General features: G+C 39.0%; 1 protein-coding gene across 4 annotated transcripts; it reads left to right on the forward strand.

Annotated features, from left to right (window-relative positions):
* On the forward strand, window positions 1-24,180 carry TMPO (thymopoietin). 4 transcript variants are annotated; one of them, XM_059816628.1, is made up of 9 exons: window positions 1-322; window positions 10,163-10,289; window positions 12,142-12,300; window positions 13,860-13,960; window positions 18,603-18,722; window positions 18,827-18,922; window positions 19,482-19,592; window positions 20,896-20,990; window positions 22,288-24,180. In XM_059816628.1, the coding sequence occupies exons 1-9, from the start codon at window positions 83-85 to the stop codon at window positions 22,577-22,579; spliced, it is 1,341 nt and encodes a 446-aa protein (XP_059672611.1). In that variant the 5' UTR covers window positions 1-82; the 3' UTR covers window positions 22,580-24,180. The 4 variants fall into 4 exon arrangements, with proteins under 4 accessions (XP_059672611.1, XP_059672612.1, XP_059672613.1 ...); XM_059816629.1 differs by lacking the exon at window positions 18,603-18,722; XM_059816630.1 differs by lacking the exons at window positions 18,603-18,722; window positions 18,827-18,922.
* The last annotated feature ends 1,158 nt before the right edge of the window (window positions 24,181-25,338 follow it).

The raw sequence follows: 25,338 nt of genomic DNA on the forward strand, positions 1-25,338 counted from the left end.
GCGAGTCCTCCTCCTCCTCCCCCCCGCCCCTTCTCTCCGCGCTTTGTTGGTGCCTCTCCCGGCAGGGCGGCGGCCGGCGGCGATGCCCGAGTTCCTGGCAGATCCGTCGGTGCTGACCAAGGAGAAGCTGAAGAGCGAGCTGATCGCTAACAATGTGAGCCTGCCGGGCGGCGAGCAGCGCAAGGACGTGTATGTGCAGCTCTACCTGCAGCACCTCACCGCCCGCAACCCGCCCGCCGCCGCGCAGCCCGACTTCTCCAGCGACGAGGAGCGGGAGCCCACGCCTCTCGGCGCGAGGAACCGCGGCGCTGCCGCCGGGCGGGTGAGTACCGCCGCCTATCTCCCGCACCAGGATCCTGGCCCCCGCCCGCGCTCCCTCGGCTTCCCGGCGGCCTCGGGCCCGCTTTCCCGCCCGAATGGGTCCGTCCGCCCCGCCCGCGGCTCAGAGACCGGCGTGAGGCGCCGCGGCCCCCCAGACGTTCTCCCGCGCGGGGCCGGGGACGGCTCCGCCTCGCCTTACTTGAGGCGCGGCCCGGCTCGGCCGAGGGCGCGATTGTACCCGGCGGGGACGGTCCCTGTCGCCTGGGGCAGAGGTGCAGGGGCGCGCTGCCAGGCGGCCGCCCCGCGCCGGGAAGCGAACTGGGACCTGGGGTGCCGGTGCTGGGCAGCCGCTGGCTTCGCCTCCACGTCGCGTCCCGCGTGTGCGCTTCTCGTTGGCGGCGGCTCCGGAGCGGCTGGCTCGCGGCGGCCGCGGCGCGCGCCGGGCGGGGGGCCCCTCCAGCCGGGGAGGGGCAGCGCGATCGCACGTGGAGCGTGAGACACCCCTACCCCCGACTGTAAATTGGGGAGGCTTTACTTTGACTGGAAGCCTCATAAATAAAATACTTAAGTGTTGGAGGAATAAAGCAAGAGAAACTGCGCGGGGCTGCAACTTAACTTTGGGCAGAAGCCTCCCTCCTATCAGCTGTCTCAGTTGTACTGAAGCAATGCTACTCTCTGTAAATATCTCCAGATGAAAGGATGAAGCTGCGAAGGAACAGCTTGTTTGTTTTATTTAATGAAGTGGACTGTTTAGTGTAAAGAGGGTCTACTTAATGTAGCTGTCTCTCTCATACTTCTAAGTATATGTTTTATAGCAAAGTGCCTCTGCTGCCTGTTCAGTTGGTCCACTGTTACTTGCTTTCTTAGACATACTTTTCTTTTATCATATAAGGAAAGAGGGGGGGAGCTGATGCCGCTTGGAATTTTTCCCTTTTGGAAAATGTTATTTCCCTTTTAATTTTTAATAAGTGGTCTGTAAATTTGCATATATTGAGAAAGCAATATTTTCATTCGTAATCCTAAGCTGTCTGGTCTCGCATAAAGGCATGTGTAATGATTGCTAGCTACTGGAGTCGTAATGTGTGTGCTATTACAAGTATTTAATGATAGTATCTGAAATACTATCTTTCAAAGCTCGCTTCTAAAGAGAGGGCAGAGAAACAGACTCCTTTGAAGGTCTTTCATATTTTAATCTTTAAAAAAACCACCCCACAAACAGTTCTCGAATTAAGAAACTGAAAACTGCAACTAAACGGAAGAGATTTCTAACCAAATTGTTTACCTCTTTTTAACATCTGTCTGATTCAAATACCTAAGTGGCATTCACTGGAGGAACTTTACAGTGAACTAGACACTTCTCTGTCTGTGGCACTTGTAAAGCGCTTTTGAGTAAAATAGGATGAGCTTGAATGTGACGTGTTTCACGCTTGTAGGAGAAGGAAAGTCTCGTAACTGTTGAAGTTCCTAGATCTGATTTTGCCTTTCCCTTCCCCAGTGCTTAAGCTTAAACAATTATGGGTGGCTTTTTTGATGTTTACAGAATGGGTGGTACTCTTGTTAACAATGTCTGGAAGGCTCTGTGCTATTTCTGCTAGCCTTGTGTGTTAATACCAGAGCAGTGTATCATCATAACTGCCAAAACTTCAGGAAATGTTCTAGTGACAGTTGCTTGGGTTTGGGTCTGTCGCGCTCTGCCCCAGCCCCCCCCACCCCCCAAAAAAAAAAAAAGCAGCTTGTTTGATGTATGCTTATTGTCTGCTTAGTACAGCTTAGGTGGTTCTGAAACTGCTTGTAGCTTGAGTAGTTGTTGTTATTATTATTAATGCGTTCTGGCATAAGGGTGCTTCTCTGATCCGCTCTCCTCCTAAAGGAGTAATATACAGGTCTCCAGAATGACTTGCACCCAAAACAGTTGGAAGGGAGAGGCAGAGTGAAGGAAGTCTGACATCCAGGGGAGTGGGATTCTGGTATGGAAACAAAGCGAAATATCTTGCTAAGATTGAGAGGATAGGAGGGAAAGCGCTCAAATCTCTGAAGGAGAAGAAACTAGAAATAAGGGGCAAAGGGAGGAAGCTGGGACTGCAAGGCATTACGGAAAGGAGGAATAAAGTAAAGGAATCCCATATTTCCTGTAAGTCACTTAGTAGGCTCTGGAAAGAAAGGTGGATTCAGCAACCTCTGTCTTTTAGTCCACTGTGTAACTTCATTGTTTTATCTTAAGTATTTTTTCATGTGTATGTTTAAAAGGACCAGAAAACAATTTACACTGGGTGCGTGATAGTACTTTATAACATGTATTGGTATAATAACATGGCTCTCTTCTGTTGTTAGGTGGAGATCTGAGTAACAAAATTGCAATGCTTTATTAGTTCTGGTTTTATGTGTGTTGGAGGTCTTAGAAATTGTAGTATTGGTTTGTGTACATTGGGGGAGGGATGTAAACCAGCTGTTTAAAACTTTTAGGCACTCAACTACTTAATGTTTCTAGAACACCAAAATACTTTACTGTATTACAAAGGTATCTTCTATGGGATTAAAAAAATTGGACTGCTCTATTCTGTGTTTCCTGTATCACTCTAAAATTTGAATACTGCTTAACTTGAAAATTGCAAAAAGTCTCTACAGTATGGATGACTCACCCAAGGCTAGTATTAACTTGTAAAAAGATTTGTAAGAGCACTTACATAGGTTTGCATTTTGGAGGGTTCTGTCCCTCTGTGCTTTCTGCTATTCCTTATTTTTTGGTGTTTCTTTGGATATAGCTTAATATTGTATGATCCTTTAAAAAAAAAGGCACCACATTTTTTTCAGAATGATTTGGGAATGAAGACTCACTCCCACTGCTGGGATGAATGAGTGAATGCTGGATGCATAGAAGGAGAGGTGGAAAAGGGCCTGAATCACTCTTGGAGCAAAGAAATGGGTACTTTTGAATAGAGGAGAGCAACACAACTGAGAGATGTAATCTCTTTCTTCTTAAGTTTGAGTTTATTCGGTGGTAATACGAACACAACAGTTGTGAGTGCTTAACTTTTAGTGTGTCAGCCTGCTGAAGCCCAAATGCCCTGAGTGAGCAATCCTCTCTGTTGTTTAAGTCTTCTGAAAGGATTGGGATCACAGTCAAAAAGCAGTCTGTCCTTATTTTATGGGCATAGGCCATCAAAGATGTAAAAAAATACTGTTTAATATGGCTTTTAGTGTGAAAAATTGATTGTAATCGGGATACTGTATTAGCCTGAGTAAGGGTGGTCCTGACTTGTCAGTCGCCGGAGGGTTTCACTGGTCACTGAGCCTTCCCCCATCCCGCTCTGGGTGCGCTCACACTTCCCTTTAGTAAGTGCAGAGTTATAACCTCTGAGCCTGCAACCAGGTGGAGTTACAGTGCTCGTGTCCGCGTCGAGGCGGGCCGGGCGTAGAGCAGCGTGGCCGCCAGGGGGCGCTCCGGGGCCGCCTCCCCTCGAAGGCGCTGCTGCCTCGGCACCCTCGGAGTACGGGGGGGTGAGGCTGGGGTCTCGATTTGAGGAGGAAGGAGCGGGTACTCCTGTTCTGTTTGGATCATTACCTCCCTTGATCTGTCAGCGGACTTACGGATGCTGAAGGGGGGGAGAGCAGTGTTTTTCTTAAAATGGATATGAGAAACTAATTCAAAGGAGTACTGAATATCCATGTTGCAGTCATTGAAAAGACAGTAAAGCTAAACCAGGTCTCTTGATACTGTCAGCTGATGTTTTCACATTGCTGTAGTCATTAGCAATTTTGAACTGTCTACACTGTCATTTTAGTATTCTTTTTTTTCTAAGTTCTGGGCATTTGATAATGCATGTAGGTGCAGATTTTCTATTGATAAAAGTTGTGCAGCAATGAGACAAAATCCCATAGTTTTAATTCTGCTACAAATTATGTCTTTTAAATCCATCACTCTTCCAGCACAGCTCTATCAATACTACATCCAGCCTATACCTCTCTCAGAACAAATAGAAACCATAATATGCTAGTGATGTAAAGTTGGTGTATTGTGAGACAAGTGTCATGCATACATAGTGATGCTGCTGCTGTTTCATATATGTTCATGTAGCTTTATTTTGACCTGCTTTTTATTCTGATACAGTAGTGAACATACAGATGATTAACATGCATGTATCAGCAGATCAAAACTTACAGGGGTTTTGTTCTGACTGCATTGTTTTCAGGCCCTGAAACCATCATGCTTTGGAACAGCAAACTCTCTAGGCAGTTAGCATTTTTTTGGCACCTAAAGTTAAAAATGAAACTATTTTACTATAGTAAGATCTTGCTTTCCCTCAGTGAAATTCAGACAGAATTTTTATGCTTTGTAATGTGATGCAGCAAAACCCCCTCCTATTGCATGAGGTGCAGTCTGCTTTCTAGAAGATGACTTCAAATGCTGTCAAATACATAAAATTCACTAAATCAAAGTAAGATTAAATGTTAGTCCAAATACAATTTTTTTGTAAAAAAGAGGTTTCCTGTGAAATATTTGAAAGTATAATTTTAAATATGGACACTTCTCTAGATGTACTACTTCTCTTAATTAGGGGCTGGGGGGAAGGGGGGAAGGGCTCACTTTGGCTATATACACTTACCAGGAGAAGAAAAGCTGTTAATCATGGTTGTTTGGGCCTCAGTCTGATAATACTGTCTGGAGGAGCCAGCTTCTCCAGCTCTACTAATGTTTTTTGAGGAACTTTTTTTTTCTAAGCCTATTCAGCATGGTGGTATGTGAGGACCGTGGCTGGTATGTGAGACACCTTTTTGCTGCAGAACCATCTGCATCTGGATGCTCTTGCCTAGTCATCAGGACAGGTAGCTCAAAGGGGGGAAAAAAAAACAAAACAAAAACCAACAAACCTATAAAATGGCATTTTTGCCTCTTCGGGAGCATTACTTTAAAGCACATACCAAAAATACCATCTTGACACTGTTGCCAAACAGGAGCTGTTCAGAGCTCAGACTGTGTAGGTTTTTATGACTTAGCTTACTGGTGCGATTCATGTGCTGGAAGAATCTCTTCTAAAACACTGAGTGGTATTTTTGACCTCTAAAGTGGTGATTTGAAAGACATCAGTTAGATGTCTCCTCCTCACTTCTGTTAATGAAGGTATAATGAGAGCATATGGACCTGAAAGGCCTGTGTGAAAGTTTATAGAAGAAACCTATCAGGTAAAGATGGTTTTTTGTTTTAATCAAGTAGCCAAGTAAATTAAGAGCTAGCTTCAGCTCTTTATGGTCAGAATGGTGTGATAGTGATAATATCTGTAGCTGAGGTAACTGTATGGTTTCAACCTCTTCCTTTCTGGAAAAGGGAAAGTAATAGTAAAACTGGCAGTTTATGAAGATCAGGAGTGTGGAAGGTGAAACTGCATGCTTGGACAAGTGAGAGAATGTAAAGCATACATGCTACCCACTGAAGGAAGGGAATCTATTCAGTGTTTCCTGTGTGGCTGTATATCTTAATTATGATGTGCTGTACAAATGTGACCCAGATTACAGATTAACACCGTTGTGGTCTTTTAAATGGCACTCATCTGCTGTCTGCGTGAAAGCTGTGGGCAGCAGGGGTGAGGTGACTGAGTAATTCCCATTGCAGTGGGAAGTCCTGCCATGCTGTTCTGCACCTTCAGACTTTCTGCAGTTCTAAACTCATGAACTAGGGAGACATGCTTGTTAGAGTGCTGGTGTAATAATGGTGGTTAAGTTAAATAAAATAATCCTGTTGAAGTAAATTTTGTCTAGCAGTGCAGGTCAGTTGTTCAGCAGGGACACATAAACAAGCCAGATCTCCAGGTCAGCATTCAGTTGATTCAGCCATGAGACCATCTGTTAGTTTGGTTTCTTGATTTCTTTTTTGTTGTGAATTTTTACTCTTTCACTTAGCTTCTTTGGAAACAACTCTTCATTATGCAGCATTCATCTGTTTTCAGAGTGGGTACATTCCCTTCACTGAGTGACATGGAATTTAGTGTCTGGGAGGAGGAGGGGGTAGAAGGGTTAAGTACTCCCTAATCTTGTAATTTAGGACTGTTACCATACATAGGCTTGGAAGTTCTAAGTCTGGCACTTACTAACGAAGGTTAAAAGGTAGAGAATTCTTAAAGTTGAGTGTATCAGTATCTCTGAATTACTGCTGCATAATTCCCTTTCTATTGCTTATTTTGTCTGTCCTGTAGCTTTTGGTAAATATTGTCTCCAGGCATTTGAGGTTAAAAAGTTCAGTAGGACTTGGGTTTTTTTAAAAAAAAATTCTACTGCAGGAAATGTTTGTGTATGATAGAATAAAAAGTGCAAGGGGAATAGAGACCTCTGTATTTCACAGTATAAGTCATTTATTGAGACTTGACATGTGTTGTTCCTTATCTTCCCTTCCCCTAAGAAAAATACCATTATTTGTTACCAGAGAGGACACTGTACAAACTGGAGAATTAAAGAGCATTCTGTTGGCATGATTTGGGCTTTCTTAGCCTGTCTTAACCTCGTTCAGAGAAATAGTAAAGAAGCCCTGAGCCTTTCTTCTTCTAGTGATGAAGCTGCACCTGTTTGGGATTAAGGTCCTTGAATATCCTAATGTTGGTGCCATTTAACTTGTGATTTGAAAATTCTTCTTTTGGTGATGTCCAATAGTTGCCTGTTACATCATTTAATGGCTTCAAGATGTTACTTATGCTTGTGCTTGGTGGAGTAGTGCTGGAACTAGTAAAGGTAGCTGTAAAGTTTGTCTGAAACTGGTCTGTGGCTGTTGGATTTCTGTTCAGCAGGAATGCCAAAGATGAGGTAAGGGATAGCTTCCAGGTCTGAATTCTCATCACTTGCATTTTCTGCTCCTCTCATTAGTGAAAGAAGGTGAAAGCTTTTTGCTGTGGAGAGATGATACTCTGAGAAGATGAACTACTTTTATGCTCTTGTTTTCCTGTGTCCCTAGAACTGAGAATGCTGTGTGGGAGCCCCATGCTTATAATTCACTTCAGTACTTGTTTGAAGGGTTGGGTCCTAGTTAATCTGAAATTGAGCCTGACATATCCCACTACCACATTGCCATCTCTTTGGTGTGAACAAATCTCTCAAGTGAAATATGCAGATCCTCTTCCATCTTCTGTTTTCTAGAAAATGGCAGTGACTAGAAATATTTTTTAATGCTGCTAGCTCTGGATGGAATTAGAAGATCTTCAGATAAGGATTTATTGGTCTGGGTATAGTGTTGCAAGAATATTTACATTACGTGCAAAGTGGTCAACTGCACCACCTTACTTTGGCAAATCTGGTGTTTGCCACAATTTCATTTTAAGCACTTTGCTCCTGCACCACAGTAAGACAACTTTAATTTTACTAATGGTCACCAGATCAGGAAAATGTAGGTGTGGGGTTTTGTTTAGTTTTAATTTGCAGCGATACATTTTAAAGCTAGCTCTTTTGATCTGTCTCACAGGGTAGTCCTGTGGATAAGTTGTGATGATGCACAGAAAGTGTAGTGGTGCTTTATACTATAATAGTAGTGGTAATGAAAGCTAGTGTTTTTGCTGAGGTTAATGGTGTCATACCACAGCCAAGGTATGAGAGAAATTCTTCTATCTTGCCTTATGCTTCTAGGGATTGATCTTGTGGTCCAGTGAGTGGTTAAATGGCCGCTTTCTACTTGTACAAGTGAAGTAATTTGCTTTTGCTTTAAGGAGAATATGTATTCGAAAGTAAAAGTTGAAGACCTCATAGAACACAAGGTAATCAATGCATCTGGCCATATTATTGAAGAATGCAGATTACCTTCAACTTTTCATCCCCTCCCTGCCCCTTTTCTCTGCTGAAACTGACTATTCTGATGGTCTCAATGTGTGGTAATACTGCAGGAAAAAGTGAACTGGTACTTGGAAGAAAAAAAAAATGCCAAAGATAGTATGAAATGTGTGAGTTTACTTGCATTAGAGGACTGTATTGCTCATTGGTTGCAGTTAGATTTCTGGTAGTTAAGATTTCTGTAAAACATCTAGTAGAATGCTGAGTATTTCTTCTGGTGTATATTGTTATAGTCTCTTCTGTGGCCTCTAAGTGATACAAAGGCAGAGATGCATTAAATTAGGTTTCCAGTTTCTTTAAAGTGCCATTGCAGTGTTGATTTCCTGCACCATGGTAGTTTTTCTCTTCTGAAATATGGAAGTAGCATCTTAGTTAATCTGCTTGGTGATGTGTGCAAACACCAGAGGTCTGGCACTGAATATGAAATTCTTGTTAATGTGATACTTAACTTGAAATAGGGTTATGACCAACACATGCAAAAGTAAATACAAGCCTCTTGTAGCTGCAGGTTGGTTGTTTTTTGTGTACTAGATAAGTAGGTCCAGTTGCTTCAAAAACTAATTAGATTTTTATGTCATGAAGGAATGGAATGATTGATAAAGTGAGTTTTAAATCTGTTGATAGTCAAATCTGCCACTTTAGTGACCCTATCCTTTCTTCAGTCTGCTTGGAGTCTATTTCTTTAGAATTAAGAAACAGCGTGAGCTCTTGGAGATTCTGTTGCTTTTCAGCAGCTGATTTTAAGTTAATCATGCTGGGTTTTTCACAATCTAGGGGTGAGAGGAAAATCTAATTTAATTAGGGAGTCAATTATATTTGGGAAATCCTCATACAGTCCCTGTTTAGCTTTAAAAATATCAAGACACTTGGGTCAAGACCAAGCTTGTATGCTTGAACTGGCATTAATGGCTAGCTAGATACTGTTGACTCATGTCAGTCATCTTACAGTCTTCTAGTGCTATCTTACTAAATACAACAAGAAAAAACTGTTAATTGTGACTGAGTGTTATAACATACTTGTATTTGGAATTTTAGTCTTTGAGTACCAGAAGACCCAGATAGGTCCTCTGGGCAACCAAGTTGAGAAAAATGTTAAATGTAGAAGTTGTACCTGTTTATATTCTGCAACTTTGACATACAAATATGATTTATTTCAAAGCAGTGTCAAGATCTTTCTTAGTTGAAAGCATGCAGATCCTAAGCATATTTTTTTCTGTCTTACCTCCTCGCTCTCTTGCAGATCTTGGAGCTTGAAATGCCTATTGTAGTAACAAAGGCTTCCCAAGTTGAACAAATGTTATGATCACTCTGTTTGGATATAGCAGAAACTGCTAATTTAGGAGTAGTATCTTGGCAGATTATTTTGATAACCGTCTGTATGTGGTGTTGGTGTGTTGCCAACTGTTCAAGTAGTGTTGCCAGCGTTGGGTTTAGGATTTGTTAGAGCTACAGTAGCAGAGGCCTAAGCAGACAGGCAGGATTTTGAAAATTTGAGGGTGTTTCTGGCTTTGCCTTTCCTGCACTCACTTTGTAACATGTAATCTTACAGAGAACACCAGGGTAAGCGGAAATGGGGATTTTGGGAACTTGGTTGAGAGGGAAGAACTGTTGACCTACAGGTAGAAGAATAATGTGAAGAAATGCCAATGGAACACAAATATTTGTAGCTTAGTGTAGTGATGGTGAAACAGCTAGAAGCTTACCTCTCCAGTCATAGGAAAGAAATCCTCACCTGTTGTATACTTGAACTTCGAATTAAAACACAGGATCAGAATAATGAGTAAGATACCTTTTTTTTTTACTATAGAGGAGGCTTGTAATAGGTATTTCCTTATGTAAGTAGGAAACTCATGCATGTTTGTTTAGTAGTTGTAAATGTTTGAAGTGTTTCACATAGGCTTTGGTGGTGGTGGAGAATATAATTACTTGTTCTGGTTTTGTATGTTTAGGACTCTCATTTCTTCCTGTTCCCTTAGAAGAAAAAGATGTGTTCTGTATTAACTGGAAACACTGTCTCTTGTTTCTCCCTCACTCACAGAAAGCCACAAAGAAAACTGACAAACCCAGGACAGAGGAGAAGGATGACCTAGACATAACAGAGATGAGTAATGAAGATCTTCAAGAGCAACTTGTGAAGTATGGACTAAATCCTGGCCCTGTTGTAGGTAGGTCAACTGAACTAACAAACATTCATCTATTCCACATGTTCCTCATTGAACCTCAGTTCTGAGTGCTCTAAGCTTCTCCAATACAGTTGTTTATTAAGTTTAGTACCAACACTGTTGCAATCCTACTTCCCACTTAAGATGTTTTCGTTGAACTATTTACATTGAGAAGAATTGAAGCATTGCAGTGTAGGCAAGTCCCCAGTTTGTTCCTCTTGTGTTCTAGGCCAACTGGAGATGTTCCAACTTCTGTTCTGAAGCTGTGCAACTATTAGTTAAAGTTCGGTGCTGCAGTAATTATGTCTTCTAATACAGACGTTGAGATCTGGGGCCTGCTTAAATAGCAAATACACCTTACGTAATAAGCTAACAGCATTGAGACCAGAATGAGAACATAGAACTTCCCCTTCCCTAGAGCATTTCCTACTCACTGCATTGTGCAGTGATGTTTTCCTTTCCTAATATTTTTTTTCTGGCACCTTGAACCTAGCATTCTCTCCTGCATGCTAACCTACATCAGGAGAAGTCCTGACCCCAGCTTAATCTCCTGCCTTGGGCACTCATCTGTGATGTGAGATCAAAACTCCTTGCCTTTCAGATTGTGCACTAGGCTAATGGCAAGGTACTTTGATTTCACAACTCTTCAAAGAAAGATGGTCGCCTGTAGCATGCTGAGCCTTCTGTGGAATGTTCTTGAAATCCTGGGTGGATGGCAGTGCCAGTGATGGAGCCTGGAGTCCTGTGTGTATTCAAAGTCATGCGTAATATTTTCTGTTAGCTGTTTTTTGCGTGTGGATGTGGCATTGTGGGATGTAGCTTGATGGGCATGGAACTGTGTGGTGTTGGGTGGGTTGGTTTTTGGTGTGTTGTGGTTTGTTGTTGTTGTGTGGTTTGTGGTTTTTGGTTTTTTTTTTTTTTTTTTTTGGTTGGACTTGATGATCTTACAGGTCTTTTCCAACCTTAGTGATTCTGTGATTCTGTGTGTCTTCCCATTCAACCTATTCCTCTTGGACAGTGCTCAAGTTTCTGAAAAATTCAAGTATCTGTGGGAAGATGTTCAAATTTGGTCTAAGTAAATGCCTTAGTTCTTACAGGGTATGGATTCTGTTTCTTGTGAGAATCTGCCACTTCTTTTTAAGGATTGCGTCCTCTTACCTGAAGTCTTCTAAGGTTAGACTTTTCTGTGGCTAACAGCTCAGGTACTGGTCACCTCTACAGATTTTTGCCAGCACAGATTTTTGCCAGCACAGTCCTGACATAGAAGTATGTGCTAGACTTGATACCTTTTAGTTTTAAATGGCTGTGCTCTTAGATCAAGTGAGCCAACCTGATGGCTAGATGCAGCAAACAAGAAGTTCTGTTGTCGCAGCTTTCTTGCACCACCTCTGATACCTATTGGACTGAATTTGCCAACAGGGCAAAGGTTAAACTGAAGGGGAAGGGGTGTTAATGCCAGGGTAAAGGGATTAAGAGGATAGTAGTGGAATCTGCATGGAAACTGTTGCCCTTGTAATATCAATCTCACTAAATTTTTGTGAGGGCGTGACAACTTGTGTTTTGCAGCATGTGAAAGAAAACATCTAAGAAGCAGGTAAGTTGCCTTTACATAAATGCTTGTAACTTTCAGTGCGCTAACAGGTTTAAGTTTGTCTTAAGAATTTTCTTAAACCAAAAAGTTAGAAGCCTTAGAGGTAGAGTTATACACCTAGGTGTATATGCTTTGGGCCATACAGACTGATTAAAAAAACCACACATTGAGAGTTTCCCAAGGACTATATAACAGCCAAGTTCTAGCGATCAAGTCAGAAAAGATGAAAACTGTATTTTTAGCATGTGTGCTTCCTTGTTACAGCTACTACTAGGAAACTTTATGAGAAAAAACTGTTGAAACTGATGGAGCAAGGTCCAGAACTGAAGGCATCTGTGCCTCTCCCAGTGATTTCTTCGACTGCTGAGAACACCAGACAGAATGGAAATAATGATTCTGACCAGTACAGTGACAATGAAGAAGGTAAGACTTAGAGTGAAACTTGCATGTGAATTATCCAAATTATACATCAGTAATACTTGCAGTGGAAGAAATCTCTAGAGAGAGCATGATCTTTCCGTTAGATGGGGCTTTAAGATACTGCTGTAGACCATGTGAGTCGTACTTGATCATGCAGTACTAGCACAGTGATCCAGGTGCCTGTTCTGGCAAAGGAAACTTTTTGCTACTAAACTGTTCCCTTTTGTCCATTTTCCCCAGATTGGAGCCTGTAAATCTGATAGGTAGGAGAACTGCATATTAAGTGTTCCATTGTTCTTTGCACTTCATCTTTAAGTGCAAGTGCAATTTTGTCTTATAGTGCTCACAGTAGTTATCTTTGCTGTGGGATAATGTATGAATGTTTAGTAAACTTATGTACTTTAAAAATGTCGTTTAATGTCTCTCATGTATGACTAAATCCCTTTTATGCTTTGTTCCTTATGGACTTAGTTTGGGGTGGGTTGATTGGGTTTGGGTGTGGTTTTTGCAGTTTTAATATCAAGTATATATCAAAAAATGTATGGGGGTGGGGGAAGTGGAACCTAAAACACACCATCATACATCTTACAAAAAGTAGAAACAGTGTAGGCTTTAAAGGGTGTCTTGAATGGAATGTTAGAAGATGCTTATTTTGTGTGGTTTCGTTTTGGTTGTGGTGTGGGTTTGTTGTTTTTTGGGGGTTTGGTTTTTTTTCCTTCAGGAACTTCCATGGAGATAGGACAGAAAGGGTTAAAATACAACTAGGAACTCGATAGATCTCCCTTGCATATTTGGGCTTGGTTTTGAACTTTAATCTCTTGCACTTTTGCAGGGGGAGGGGGGAAGGGATGTTAGAGATTTATTTATTTATTTTTAGGACAGCCAAGAGCCCAGTCACAACTGATACTATCTCCTTATATATGCTTCATCTAATTACTAAACTGTTCAAACACTGGGGGAAAAAAAACCAAACACCCCACCCTCCTGCCAAAAAAAAGGTTTCTATGCTTTAATACTTAAAAAGATAAGGTATGTTAATAAATTAAATATGTTGGTGTAATGCTATTAGAATTTTAGAAAGGAAGTGGAAATAATACATCCTCTTACTGGTTAAATGACTGCTAGCCACTCACCATTCTGCATCAAAAAGGAGTTTTATATAAAAGGACCTATTTTAAAGGAAACTAAATTAACAGCCTAAACAATGTTGAAAAGCTTCAATACTCTTTCTACAGTCAATAGTATAATGGTACTTTGGTTAAAGTAATTGTAACTTGGTACCAGTTTCTAAATGGAACTGCTGGATTTGTCAAAGCTCATCTGAAATGCAGGATTTTAGGACAAAACTGAAATACCTGCGTCAGTGTTTTAAAATTATTTTTAAGGTTATTCTATGTTCAATGGAGAAACTTATCTATAGCTCACAACTTGTTAAGGAAATGGTAACTCATAACAGCATTATGTTACCTCTTAAAATTAATTTTTATTAAAATACAATTGGTTTAAACTAGTACAACAACCAGTAGTATTATCCAAACTAGTTATATTAAAATTGGTTACAGATCCGAAGACTGAGCTGAGGCTTGAGAAGAGAGAACCATTGAAAGCCAGGACAAAGACTCCAGTAGCACTCAAACAAAGAAGAGTTGTTGAACACAACCAGGTATGTTTAATTTAGTGGCATCTGGAACAGTTACTAATTGCAAGTGATGTGCTCACTAAACACCTTGCTACTTTTAACATAATCACATTTGACTAAGTGGGCTATGCTGTTTTTTAAAAGGTCTTTCAGAAAACCTGTTTGAATACAGCATGAAAATCTTGTGAATTAACTATAGCTGCTGGTTTTAGCCTGCCTGTTAACATTCAAATTTATAGTCTGCTAAAAGCTGTTTGTCTGACTTGCCAGTTGCTTTGGCACCTTTTAGAGAAAAATAATAGGCAACCTTAACATGTTTAGTTTTGGAAACTGGACAGGTTTTTAAGTCAGGTGGGCTGATGTCATCCTGTTGAATCAAGTTGTTTATGAACATCCAATAAAAAAAGCACTTTCTCAAAAAAAAAAGGTTGGGTTTTGTTTTTTGTTTGTTTGTTTTAGAAATGTTTTTAAATACATACATCATATTTCTATCTATCTGGTTTGATATCTATAGATATATGTATGCATTTTAAATACATCTGTTTAAAGGCTGTGATTTAAATATAATACATGAAGTAATGTACTTCTGGATATGCCTATATTTTTATATATAGAAGTGTGTGTACGTGTATACACACATGCACTAGCTAGTTATGTAATATTTTTCCTCAACTACACTTGTAGCAGCAGTACTAGAGTAGACATTAATTTGTTGAAAAGCTTCTCCTAAGAAGAAAAATAATAAATAACAAGTTTAAATCTTGTTGTATGTACTACTTGTCCTTTACTTATAAATAATATTAGTTCAGTTGTCTTGGTGAAAGAGGGATTTTACAGAAGCACCTCAGGTTTTCAACCTGCTGGCTAAATACTGGATTTGGTAGTTGGTGGCTGATCTGTCCTGGTGATTTGACCATGTCACTAAATACACTGTTCCCCAGCTTAGGTTACTTAAAATCTTTACAGTGTTCCTCATCTTGCCAATAAGTAGTGGAGTTGTGCTACAGTAAAGGACTTGTGTAGAAAACATTCAGTGACTCAAAATCTGACCTGTTAATAGCTTGATGTATTTTAGCAGATCAGTGACTTTTCTCGCTACCTTGTAGTATGTTAATTGCCAGATACTTCCTATTTAGATGGTGTGTACGTATGTATAAACATGCTTTAGCTATGGGTGTTTCTTAAGTAGGTAACACGCTGCTATGTGAGCTTGTGTAATACAACACAGTTAGGGAGATCCCTAACTAGTTCTGTTTATTTTTAATGGGATTTTTAGGGTACAAGCTGAACAGTTTTCATTTCTACAAATCAAAACACACACATAGTTCAACACACAAAATATTCCTTAATTTATTTAGGCAACTTCTGCTCAAGATGGTCTTTATGATGGGCATTTGAATCTTGAGGTTCTTGTATTTTAAGGATTACTTTTTTCTAAATTGCTATTCACCTAGAAATCCCTGCCAGACTCAGTGTAATACAGGTATTTAATTCAGCTATCAACAAACAAAGCTTCCTAGTCTTCAGGAACCTACTTACAGAATAAAAGGGAAAAGATACAGATGTATTTCTGTGGCATTTTGAAGAGATGAGTGCTTACTCAATTTTTCACTGTAATAATATTAGGTCATTACTGTGTTTTGTCTTGCAATCTTTTACTTATGCAGTATAGGCGCAATATTTTGCGACTTGCATATTTTAATTACCAGTAGTTAATAAAAAGAATATCACTTGATTAATTCAAAAATGATCTAATTTCAAAATTATTCCAAATTCTTCAGGAACTCTCTAACTTTTTAAACATTTTACCTTTTAACTCCCGATAGCTGTGTTTTTAAAAAAAACCAAAACCAAAAACAGAAAACCCCAACCCAACAAAAACTTACAGCTGCTTGAAGCCAGGAACAACTCAATGTTTTTGGCTAGCAAATGTGTGTAGTCATATATTTGCTGAGAATAAAAGTGAGAGATGAGGAAGATGTTACCTATCTTTCCTTCTTCCTGTGAAATTGGATCTTAAGTTTGCAGCTGATGTGTCAAGTGACCATGCTCATTCTGCAGAATTATATGCAACTGTTATGCACTGTGTGGCATTGGCTCAAAGATTATGAGGCTCTGAAGAGTGTTGGGGCTGAACTGGTTAGTATTGGGGTGTGAGCAGACTTGTTAGTCCCTTCTAGATCCTGTGCAGGACTAGTCTTAGTCTAGACATACACAGCTCTTGGATTCTCTGTTATTTGGCATGAATGGATGTTGCTGTTTCTTAAGAAAAGAGTGCAAATAGATAATCTTTAAGCAGGCTGGTGCAAAAGAAGTTGGGTGGAGAGGTTGAACAGGCTTATGGGTCTTATCAGTCAGTTAGCAGTGAAGGGCTGGATGAATGTGAACTCGCCTGTTTGTGCACATAGTGAACTAGAAAAGTTGGAAGAAAACCCTAATTTGAATGCCCCCTTTCAATCAGTTAGGTGAATATAGAGTTAGAGTTCAAAACTGAGCCTAAGGCCTCATAGGAGATGGCACTGGGCAGAAAGAGGCAGGCTAAACAACACAAATGTTAAGGAGTCCTAGCAACATAGAACTACTTTCTCACTGAGACTTTGTGTAGTGACATTCTGTATGTGCTGTGTTCCCCTACTCCTCCCTGCATTTTTTTTGACTACCTGTATAGCTGGGCTGCTTAAAAATAAAACATGCAGCATCACAGCTGCTGGCGTACAAATTTCGTGTGCCATACACCCAATAGAAAACTTGGTAAGTGATAGCTGACGTAAAGTCATAATCTATACCTTCACTATAGCTTCTATAGCTCCTGAGTAACGTGACAGTTAAGCACATGCTGCATAGTACTTGTGTACCACACCATTGTAACTTTCTCTGGTTACATACAGGGTGTTGGTGTACCTAAACATGAGTATTGCATTCTAATAGGGTTTATTTAGTTCAGGTATTTGTGGGATAAGCAGGCAAGGCCTTCTCACTTGACAGTGAGGATAACTATAACTGTAGACAACAATCTTTCTCTAATTTTGTCTGTTGAATATGCTCTGCTGAAGTCTGGATGGGTCTGATGCAGTAGATTCTGGTTTTTTCCTAGACTTTCATGCAAGAAAAAACTTGAAACTTGGTACTTAAACACATGACTGACAAGCATCTGAAGAACTAAGGAGAGAGGCGGTTATTTACTGAAGTACTTCTAACTTTTCATTAGAAGAAAACAAGTTCCTAGTCAAACAGCCTGGGACAGGAGAGTTCTCCATTAGTAGGATGAGGGACTTGCCTTACTGCTGTCTTGAGGGGAATGTGTTTGTGTGGAACCACTCTGAAATTAGTGGTTTTCTCTAAGTTTCTAAAGAAGAACACCTCTCAAATAGAAAGTGTATGGGGGTGAGGTGGGGAGCCATGATTGAAGGTTGCGAGTTAAGCTGTTCTTAATAGGAAAGAGAAGCCAGTGTCTGGTGAATGCATAAAGAGGTGTTGGGAGATCTTTCATCAGAAGTCTGTTTAAATTGAAAAGAATATTGGAGACTTAGGCTGAAATCTACAATTCCATACAAAACATCTGAATATGTTTGGACTTGATTTCTGTGCATAAATATACATAATTTGGTTTTCGAAGTATTTCAGTGACTTTGGAGTACAGTGAAACACTTGTGCTCCCTCTGCTGGATATGTAGCAGCTGTAATACAGAACTTATGTTAAAAATCATAAAGCTGCTCACCTTCTAGTTTCACTGGAGTAACTTTGAATATAAAAGTGGGGACTGGATAAGGGCATTGTTAGACCTTTTTTTTCCCCCCCTTTTGATAAATAAATACTTTCCAGCCTGCTCTCTTAGCACTTTGTTTTGGGGCTAATACTGTTCCAGTGAAGTTCTTTCTGCTGTGTTAGACCTGTAATTGACAGTGGTTCTGTTACCGAAAATTGTAACGAAGATGTTCTGTAACAGTACCAGTCTGTATAAGTTCCATCAGCATCGAGTGTAACCTCCAAAAACTTGGTAATACATCAATGCATGAGGTGCTATAGAAGTCTGGCACTTCATGTTGTCAGATTTGTAAAGATCTGTCTCAGACTTGATTGTTTAAGCCTACTGTTCTGTGAAAATTGTGTGAGTCCACTTACAGATTATGAAAAACTTTTAAGATTATAAAACATCTCCCTCTGCCCCCTGTAGCTGGAGATTAGTTCCTGTTGAAATGTAGGTGGCTGTGCCTAAACCATTCCCATCTCTGCTTGAGAGAATAGACCCCTATCCAGGTAGAGAACAAGGTGATACTTTCTGCTTATGCTAATAGATTAATTTTTTTGTAGGCAGGTAATGTAATGGGCCTGAAAGCTAGCATAGCTGCTGTCCATGATTTGATGTAACTACTTGTAGCATTAATTGGTTCGTTGTATTGCAGTGAGCAGATTATCAGTTTTTACTGTTGGGCATTATCTAGTCAGTTTTGTATTCGAACAATAATGTGCTCTAACATAAGTATTGTGGTCAACACTACTTATCTAGCTAGCTGTTAATTATTGAATGTATTAGGATCCACTTTTTTTTTTGGATTGTAGACACACTGCTTCTGGAGTATGCATGCTATTCTGGCTTATGGTTGTGGGTATCAATGTTGAGAGCTGGTTTTTATGTATTTGATCATGTGTTTGATGCTTGCATAGACTTATTATCAAGATGGAGTTACTGAGACTGTCTGGACAAGTGGATCTTCAAAAAGTGGACCTCTGCAGGCATTTTCTAGGGAGTCTACAAGAGTGTCAAGAAGAACACCAAGGAAAAGGGTGATGAGAGGCTTATTATAATAGACAAGCTTTTTTTTCTCACTGTTAGGGTCCCAGTGGCTATTTCATTCAATTGTTTTCTTTTGTTTGTTTTAAACAAACAGGTGGAAGCTACAGCACAGTTGCCTGTAGATGATGCTGTAATATCAGAGAGTACTCCCATAGCTGAAACTATATTGACTGCAAGCAACGAGACCCTAGTAAATATGCTTAGTAAATACGTTTAATAAGTCATGCAAGTGGTATTCTTCCGTAATATGTCTTTACTGACAGAATCATTCTGTTTTGAACAGATAGAAGGCTGTTTTAAGGAAAGTAAGACAAAGTAGTCTTTGAAACCACATACTCAGTATCTGTATTAGTACCTAATACTGTTCACTTTGACATGGGACTAGGTAGACACCTAGTTCCCGCCTAATGTCTTTTTGGGGGGAGGGTTGAGAAGAACCACTTTAAAAACTTAGATGTTTTCTTAATTTATTTAAGTACATGCAGAATATCTGCTTTTAAGTTTGGCTTTTCTTGTGAGCTAAATAGCTTTTATGTTTCTAAGTGGCCTAAAAGAAACTACTTGGAATGATAAGCAATGTGTTTCCTGTGCTTATTTCAGAGTATGTGTTGCATAAGCTTCTTGAGTTAACTCCTAACATGAATATATTCAATGCACATAAGGGTTTTGCTGTTTGGTTCTGCCCCCTTCCCCCCTCTTACTTTGTATTTTGGCTGATTCTGAGTTTGAACAATTTTGAATCTCGGCAGGTTGTCAATAGGGTGCCTGGAAATTTCAAGCATGCAGCTCCTACATTGTCAATCAGTGAACTCTCAGACATGCCCAGAAGAACACCAAAGAAACCACTGATGACAGCTGAAGTAAATAAATTAAAACTTAGATTGCTCTTGCTTACTCTCTGTGAACAAGATTCTTGTGTGTATGTGCTTACTCCTTAGTGCAGAAGGGGTGGAGGATGTCATTGCTCAGGTGGCACTAGTCAAAATAAACTAGTGTTGTCACGTGGCATAAAAGAGAGAATATAAACTTACTTTTATCTTCCCCTTTCAGATTTTTTTGGGGGGGGGGGGGGGGGGGTGTAAATCCTGCTTTTTGTCTTTTTTTTTTTTTTTTCCTAAGCCAAATATGTTTTGGTGTGTTATTTCTCCTTGTGCTGCTATTTTTCTGAACAAAGTGTAGATTTTTTCTCTTAAATTCTTTGAATAGCTCAAAGATAGAGCAGAATTGGGTTATCTACCTTTGATCTTGTAAATCAGCCTATCGTGAAGAACCACAATGTGCCTTAATTTAGGGAACCAAATAGTAGGATTACTTTAGACCAAAAGCCTGAATTTAAAAAGCATCTGTAGATTCCTGTCAGTTATCGAGGAAGAAACTAATTATTTCACTGTTAATCTATTCAAGCTGTCAAAATTATATCTCTTGGTGAACTGTCTAAAGCACTTGCAGATGTATGTAATTTTATTAATGAAGTACTGTAATATTGTGGAATTTTACATTACAAGATAATGCTTGGCTGAATTTAAATGAAGTTCACTGCTTCATGTAGTTACTGTAGATAAAACTTCTATTAACACTTGTGAAGCCTTATTCTACCAATGGGTCTGAGACTTATGAAATGGGCTGCTTTATTTGTTTATAATGTGGCTGGAATGTAAATAAGTTGTCAAATAGAAGGTTGTGGGAAAACTTGATGTTCTATTTCAAACTGCTTAAGTTTTTTTTCAGTTAGTATTTTACTGTACTGTGGCATTGTTTATTACAGCAAGAAGAGACAGATTGCCCACATCAATGCTTTTTTAATCATGTTGGCCACAACCAATCCTGTGATCTGCTCAACACAGCCATGATAGAGGTGATGGTTAAGTTATTTTGATCATCTGCGTCACTGGCTGGCAGGTGTATTTTATTTATACAACGTATTCTTTATCTTAAAGGAAACTGAGGAGAGCACTGAATGCTTTAAGACACCAAAAATGACCAGACAGCTGCCACTAACAAAGGTTAAGCTAACTTCTAAAACCCAGGAAGTAAACTTCTTGAATGGCACTGGGTGACTCATTCATTCTTATAAATTGCACATGGTTATGGTCCCTGAGATAGCTATGCAGGAGCTCTTTGTTTTGTGGTCTGTTAGGCCTATAACTGTTCTTGGTTTCCTAGGTGCTGGAGAGAACTCATACAGAAGAACGAAGAGTAGAAAGGGATATTCTTAAGGAAATGTTCCCTTATGAAGTATCGACACCTACAGGAATTAGGTATTTCTAAGGTTTATGGGGGCTTGTTTCTCGGTTCTTGTAAACCTATTTAAGCTGAGAAGTATCTTTTGATTATATTGGTAGGTTTCTGAGAAACAGTTTTTGTGCTGTGGCTCAGTAACAGTTGAGATAATGACCTAGCTCTTCTGTTCTATATACATAGGCTTGTTAGCCAAAACAGCCTCTTTTTTTAAATTGGGAGTGGGAGAACAGGGTAGTACTATAGTAGGAATTATTACTGGAGCTTCTGGATGCTGGAAATTAAATGTAAAGGGCTTCTCTGTTGTAATGGCTCACAATATTTTAAGTTTTTCGCTAGACACAACTGCTTTAGGCCTGCTGTTAAACTAAGGAAACATCTCCCAGCATAGATTTGAGCTTTCTTTTTGAAAGCCAAGAAGATTTTTCAAATACCCTGCTTTTTTCCTTTTAAATAGCAGTCCCGTTGTAGTCAAAGATTACTCTTGGCATGAATAAGGTTGGCATCTAGGAAGGGCTATTGAATTTTCTTTGCAACTTCGTATTTAAACAAAAATTGAAACAACCCGCTGGATAATTAAGCAATTCACAAAAGTTTTGTCCTGTTTAGAGAACATGAGAAAAAATTTCCCTATGTTAAGATGTGAAATCAACTCCTGTGTTTCCAACATGTTAATTATAGCTTCAATTTAAACTGGAATTGCATAAAGTTTTACCATAAGGAGAATATATGGTACCAGTTACTACTACTGTGGTGTATCTGTTCACCACTCAGCTTTGTTCTCTCTTGTTTTGAGGTCTATCGGGCTGGTTAAGTCTATGCCACTTCTTTAAAAATAAAAATCATGCATGTGTACTCCTTGTATATAAGGACTTGGCAATGTGTGTGGGTGTTTTAACCCTTACTGCATTGTCTTCTGGCTCTGTGTATTGGCTTGGCCATCAGTAGGTATTTTAATGGCCAGGGACAATCTTAGGTTTAGAAATCCCAGTGGGGCTGCAGAAGTTACCATTAAAGATGCAGACAGAGAAAGACACTTCCTAGAGTTTTATTGCCAGTTATGATCCATTGATTATGTGGATAGGGTGAAGTGAAGTGGCATTTGAGGTTTTTTTTAAGGGATGTTTGTTTAGACACTGAATGATTAACTCTAGCATGGCTGTCATGACTATTTTTCGAGTTTGAGACAGATATTTCAGGTAGTGCATTCACTAGAAACAATTTTTAGTTCTTCAATTATACTAAAACTTTACTGTATAGCTTAGATTGCTCTTTTAAATATGCAATGTTTTGATTTTTTTTTTTTTTAATTAACAGTGCTAGCTGCCGTAGACCAATCAAAGGAGCTGCTAGCCGGCCTATAGAGCACAGTGACTTCAGAATGGAGGAAAGTTTCTCTAAGTATGCTCCAAAATATGGTACCTCAACTGACATAAAGTCAGAGAAACCACCAACAAAAAAAGAACGCTCCGTTCCCCTGTGGATAAAAATTCTTCTCTTTGTTGTTGTTTCGGTCTTCTTGTTTTTGGTTTATCAGTCTATGGAAACTAATCAAGGAAATCCTTTCTCTAAATATCTGAATATTATGTCTCAGGGCAGTGCCAAATGAGTATCTTTCTGAAAGGCACATCCGATTTGATCTCCTATTTTTAATTGTAGCGAACTCTTCTGCCCTCTCATCGGCTCAAGGACTTCTTACAAATAATGTGATTGGAACCTGATAAATTGGATAAATGACGCAAGATAATATTAAATGGACATCGGTAACTTTCTGGACTTTGGACTAGTAGGAGATCGCTTTGCCATAGGAGTAAGATTTTTTTAGATCTTTGAACTTTTTGTAGGCTTTATTTTTTTAATGTGGACATCCTTTAAATTCATTTTTCAGAAACTGTATATTTGTTTTTGCAAGAACTTGGAAGCTGAGAAGGGCAAAAATGTAGTAAAATGTGAAGCTGTGTTTTTAAAGCTTTTCTTTTGTACAGAAAAGAAGTTGTCTTTTTGTCTCAGATTATTGTGGAGGAGGGTTTTAACACAGGTGATAAAGGGAAATGCATTTTTGTATGCATTTTTTTCAGTAACGATGTAACTGAATTTGATCTCTTTTAGGATGTAGGGAGAGTACAATGACAACCTTTTCTGTAGATTACTGTAACTTTTTAGTAAATGTAACTGTAAACCTGTTTGCATTTCTGTAAAAGTCTTAGTATCATATTAGTAACTCCGTTAAACGTAACATCATTTAAGTGTATCCCTTCATTTTAGTGCTCACAGTGTTGTAGGAGCTGAATACAAATCTAATTGGCAAGAGATGTCTTAGAGGAACTTATTTATTAGTAATATGCTTGGAAAATAAAAATTGCATCAATATAATTTGCTACTAAAATAGGTTTTTTTGGCTTAAGGTTGTTATCTGAAGTAGTCTAAGTTCCGACTTTAGCAGTGGTCTTTTTTCTTTTCTAAAAAAGCGAGGTCTTTCCAATACAGCTTTATGTGATTATCTTTGAATATTCATGTAGAGAAGTATTCTAAAAGCGTGAAAATTCCATATGAAGTTTTATTCTTGTATGAAGAGGGCATTGCTGCATTTTCTGCTACAGTTTCATCTTCTAAGGTGAGATTTACTACTTTCATGCAGTTGAATATTTTTCTCAGTGGAAGCATGCTGAAACACTCTATATTGTGTAACTTAGTTGAGCAGGCAGCTGACTTCACTACTACCAATGAAGAGTGATAAGCAACAATTTTTTAAAGTGAATGTATACATTTTGGTGTGCTTAAATCTTCAGCATACAGATGTTCAGTCTTACTGCTTGGTACAAAAAATGCAATAAATCATACTACTTATTCTTAAAGTGCTACTTATAAAAAGCTGAGAACATTAGTTAATAGTCAGTATCTTTTTACTCTAGGTACAATTATTCTGTAGACTATAGCTATGGGGAAGCTTTACTTTCTGTGAACTTTGGGACAAACATGGTAATTTGTAGCAAAGCAATAGTTTTTCTTCTGTTAAGATTAATGGTTTTTTTCCTTTTAATCTGCTTTTTTGAGTAATCCAAATAGCTAAACTTGTGTCCATCCTATAGAAAATTGTAACATAAGACATTCACTTTTGGTGTCAAAATGCAGAAAAATAAAAATGATTTTAATGTGTGTGGATTTTCCTTATGAAAATAAATGCATTGCTGAAAAGCAGCAAAAGCAATACACTGATGTATCAGTAGTGTCATTTTGTGCTGCTACAGTCTTCCATGTTTAAAAAAAAAAAAAATCTGATAGTAAAACCAGAGCAGTTCATGTCAACACTTGGTGGGAGGAATATTCATCATACTTGCACTATAATAATAGTTTTGCACCATAATCCTTTAGGCTATGTTAGGCTTTTAATTTGGATGGGGGGAGAAGCTAGTCTTCATTTGCTTTTCAATGCTTAAGGAACTTCCTTTTCACTTTAAATTATTTTTCACCCCATTTTGCTATATGTTTTAACATGAAATATATCTTTCTCTTCTAGTTACATGAAATACTTTCAGTTGACCTCCTTCAGGGATACTATTAGCATCATAAAAAAAAAACAAACCACCAAACCAAACAAACCCCAAACTGAACTGCAATGCAATTAAATGTCGTCATTCTTTCATTTATGCACTGTTTTGGAGAATCCACTCAACTTCAGTGTTACTTCACAGAAGGTAAAGACTTTTCTACATAAGTCCTCAAAGTAACCTACATGTAGTTCAGTTGTAGTTGGAAGACAACACATCTTCAAGAAATAAATGAGCTGCTTATACTTGAGGCATTTAATGGTGTGAGATAGCCCTGAGAGTAATCTCTTCCTTCTTTATTACCTCTCTTTCATTTCTCCCCCAGCCCCAAATATGGATTTACCAGCATTCCTAAAGCTATTCATGTTACTCTTAGAATAACACATGTAGGAAGAGTGCTACTAGCTGAATAGTTGCATGCGCTTAAAGCCTTCTAAATACTGCTAAGTTACACTGACATGTACTGTAGTCTTTGTATCAAAGTGCTGAAGCAAGAGGAACTGGTATTCCTTTTTTTTTAAAAAAAACAATTTCATTTTTGTTCCATTAGTTCATCTTGGCTTTTAGACAGAGCCAGGTTAAACTTTCAGAACCAATCACAAAATAGAGCAATTTTATGGACTGATACTAGTATCGAAATGCCTGCTGCAAAAATTAGTTGAGTTCTGATGTAGTAAATATTCCTTAAGTCCCTTCTAGGGTAAGGGCTACAAAAAGTCTGGGAAAAGGCCTGTGTAAATTCATAGGCATGACAATGTGGTTTGGTTTTGGTGGGTTTTGTTCTCAAGATTGGTCATACTGCTTAAATGCTGTACTGAAA

The sequence above is a fragment of the Gavia stellata genome, chromosome 4 (assembly GCF_030936135.1).
Source record: "Gavia stellata isolate bGavSte3 chromosome 4, bGavSte3.hap2, whole genome shotgun sequence".
Lineage (NCBI taxonomy): Eukaryota > Metazoa > Chordata > Aves > Gaviiformes > Gaviidae > Gavia > Gavia stellata.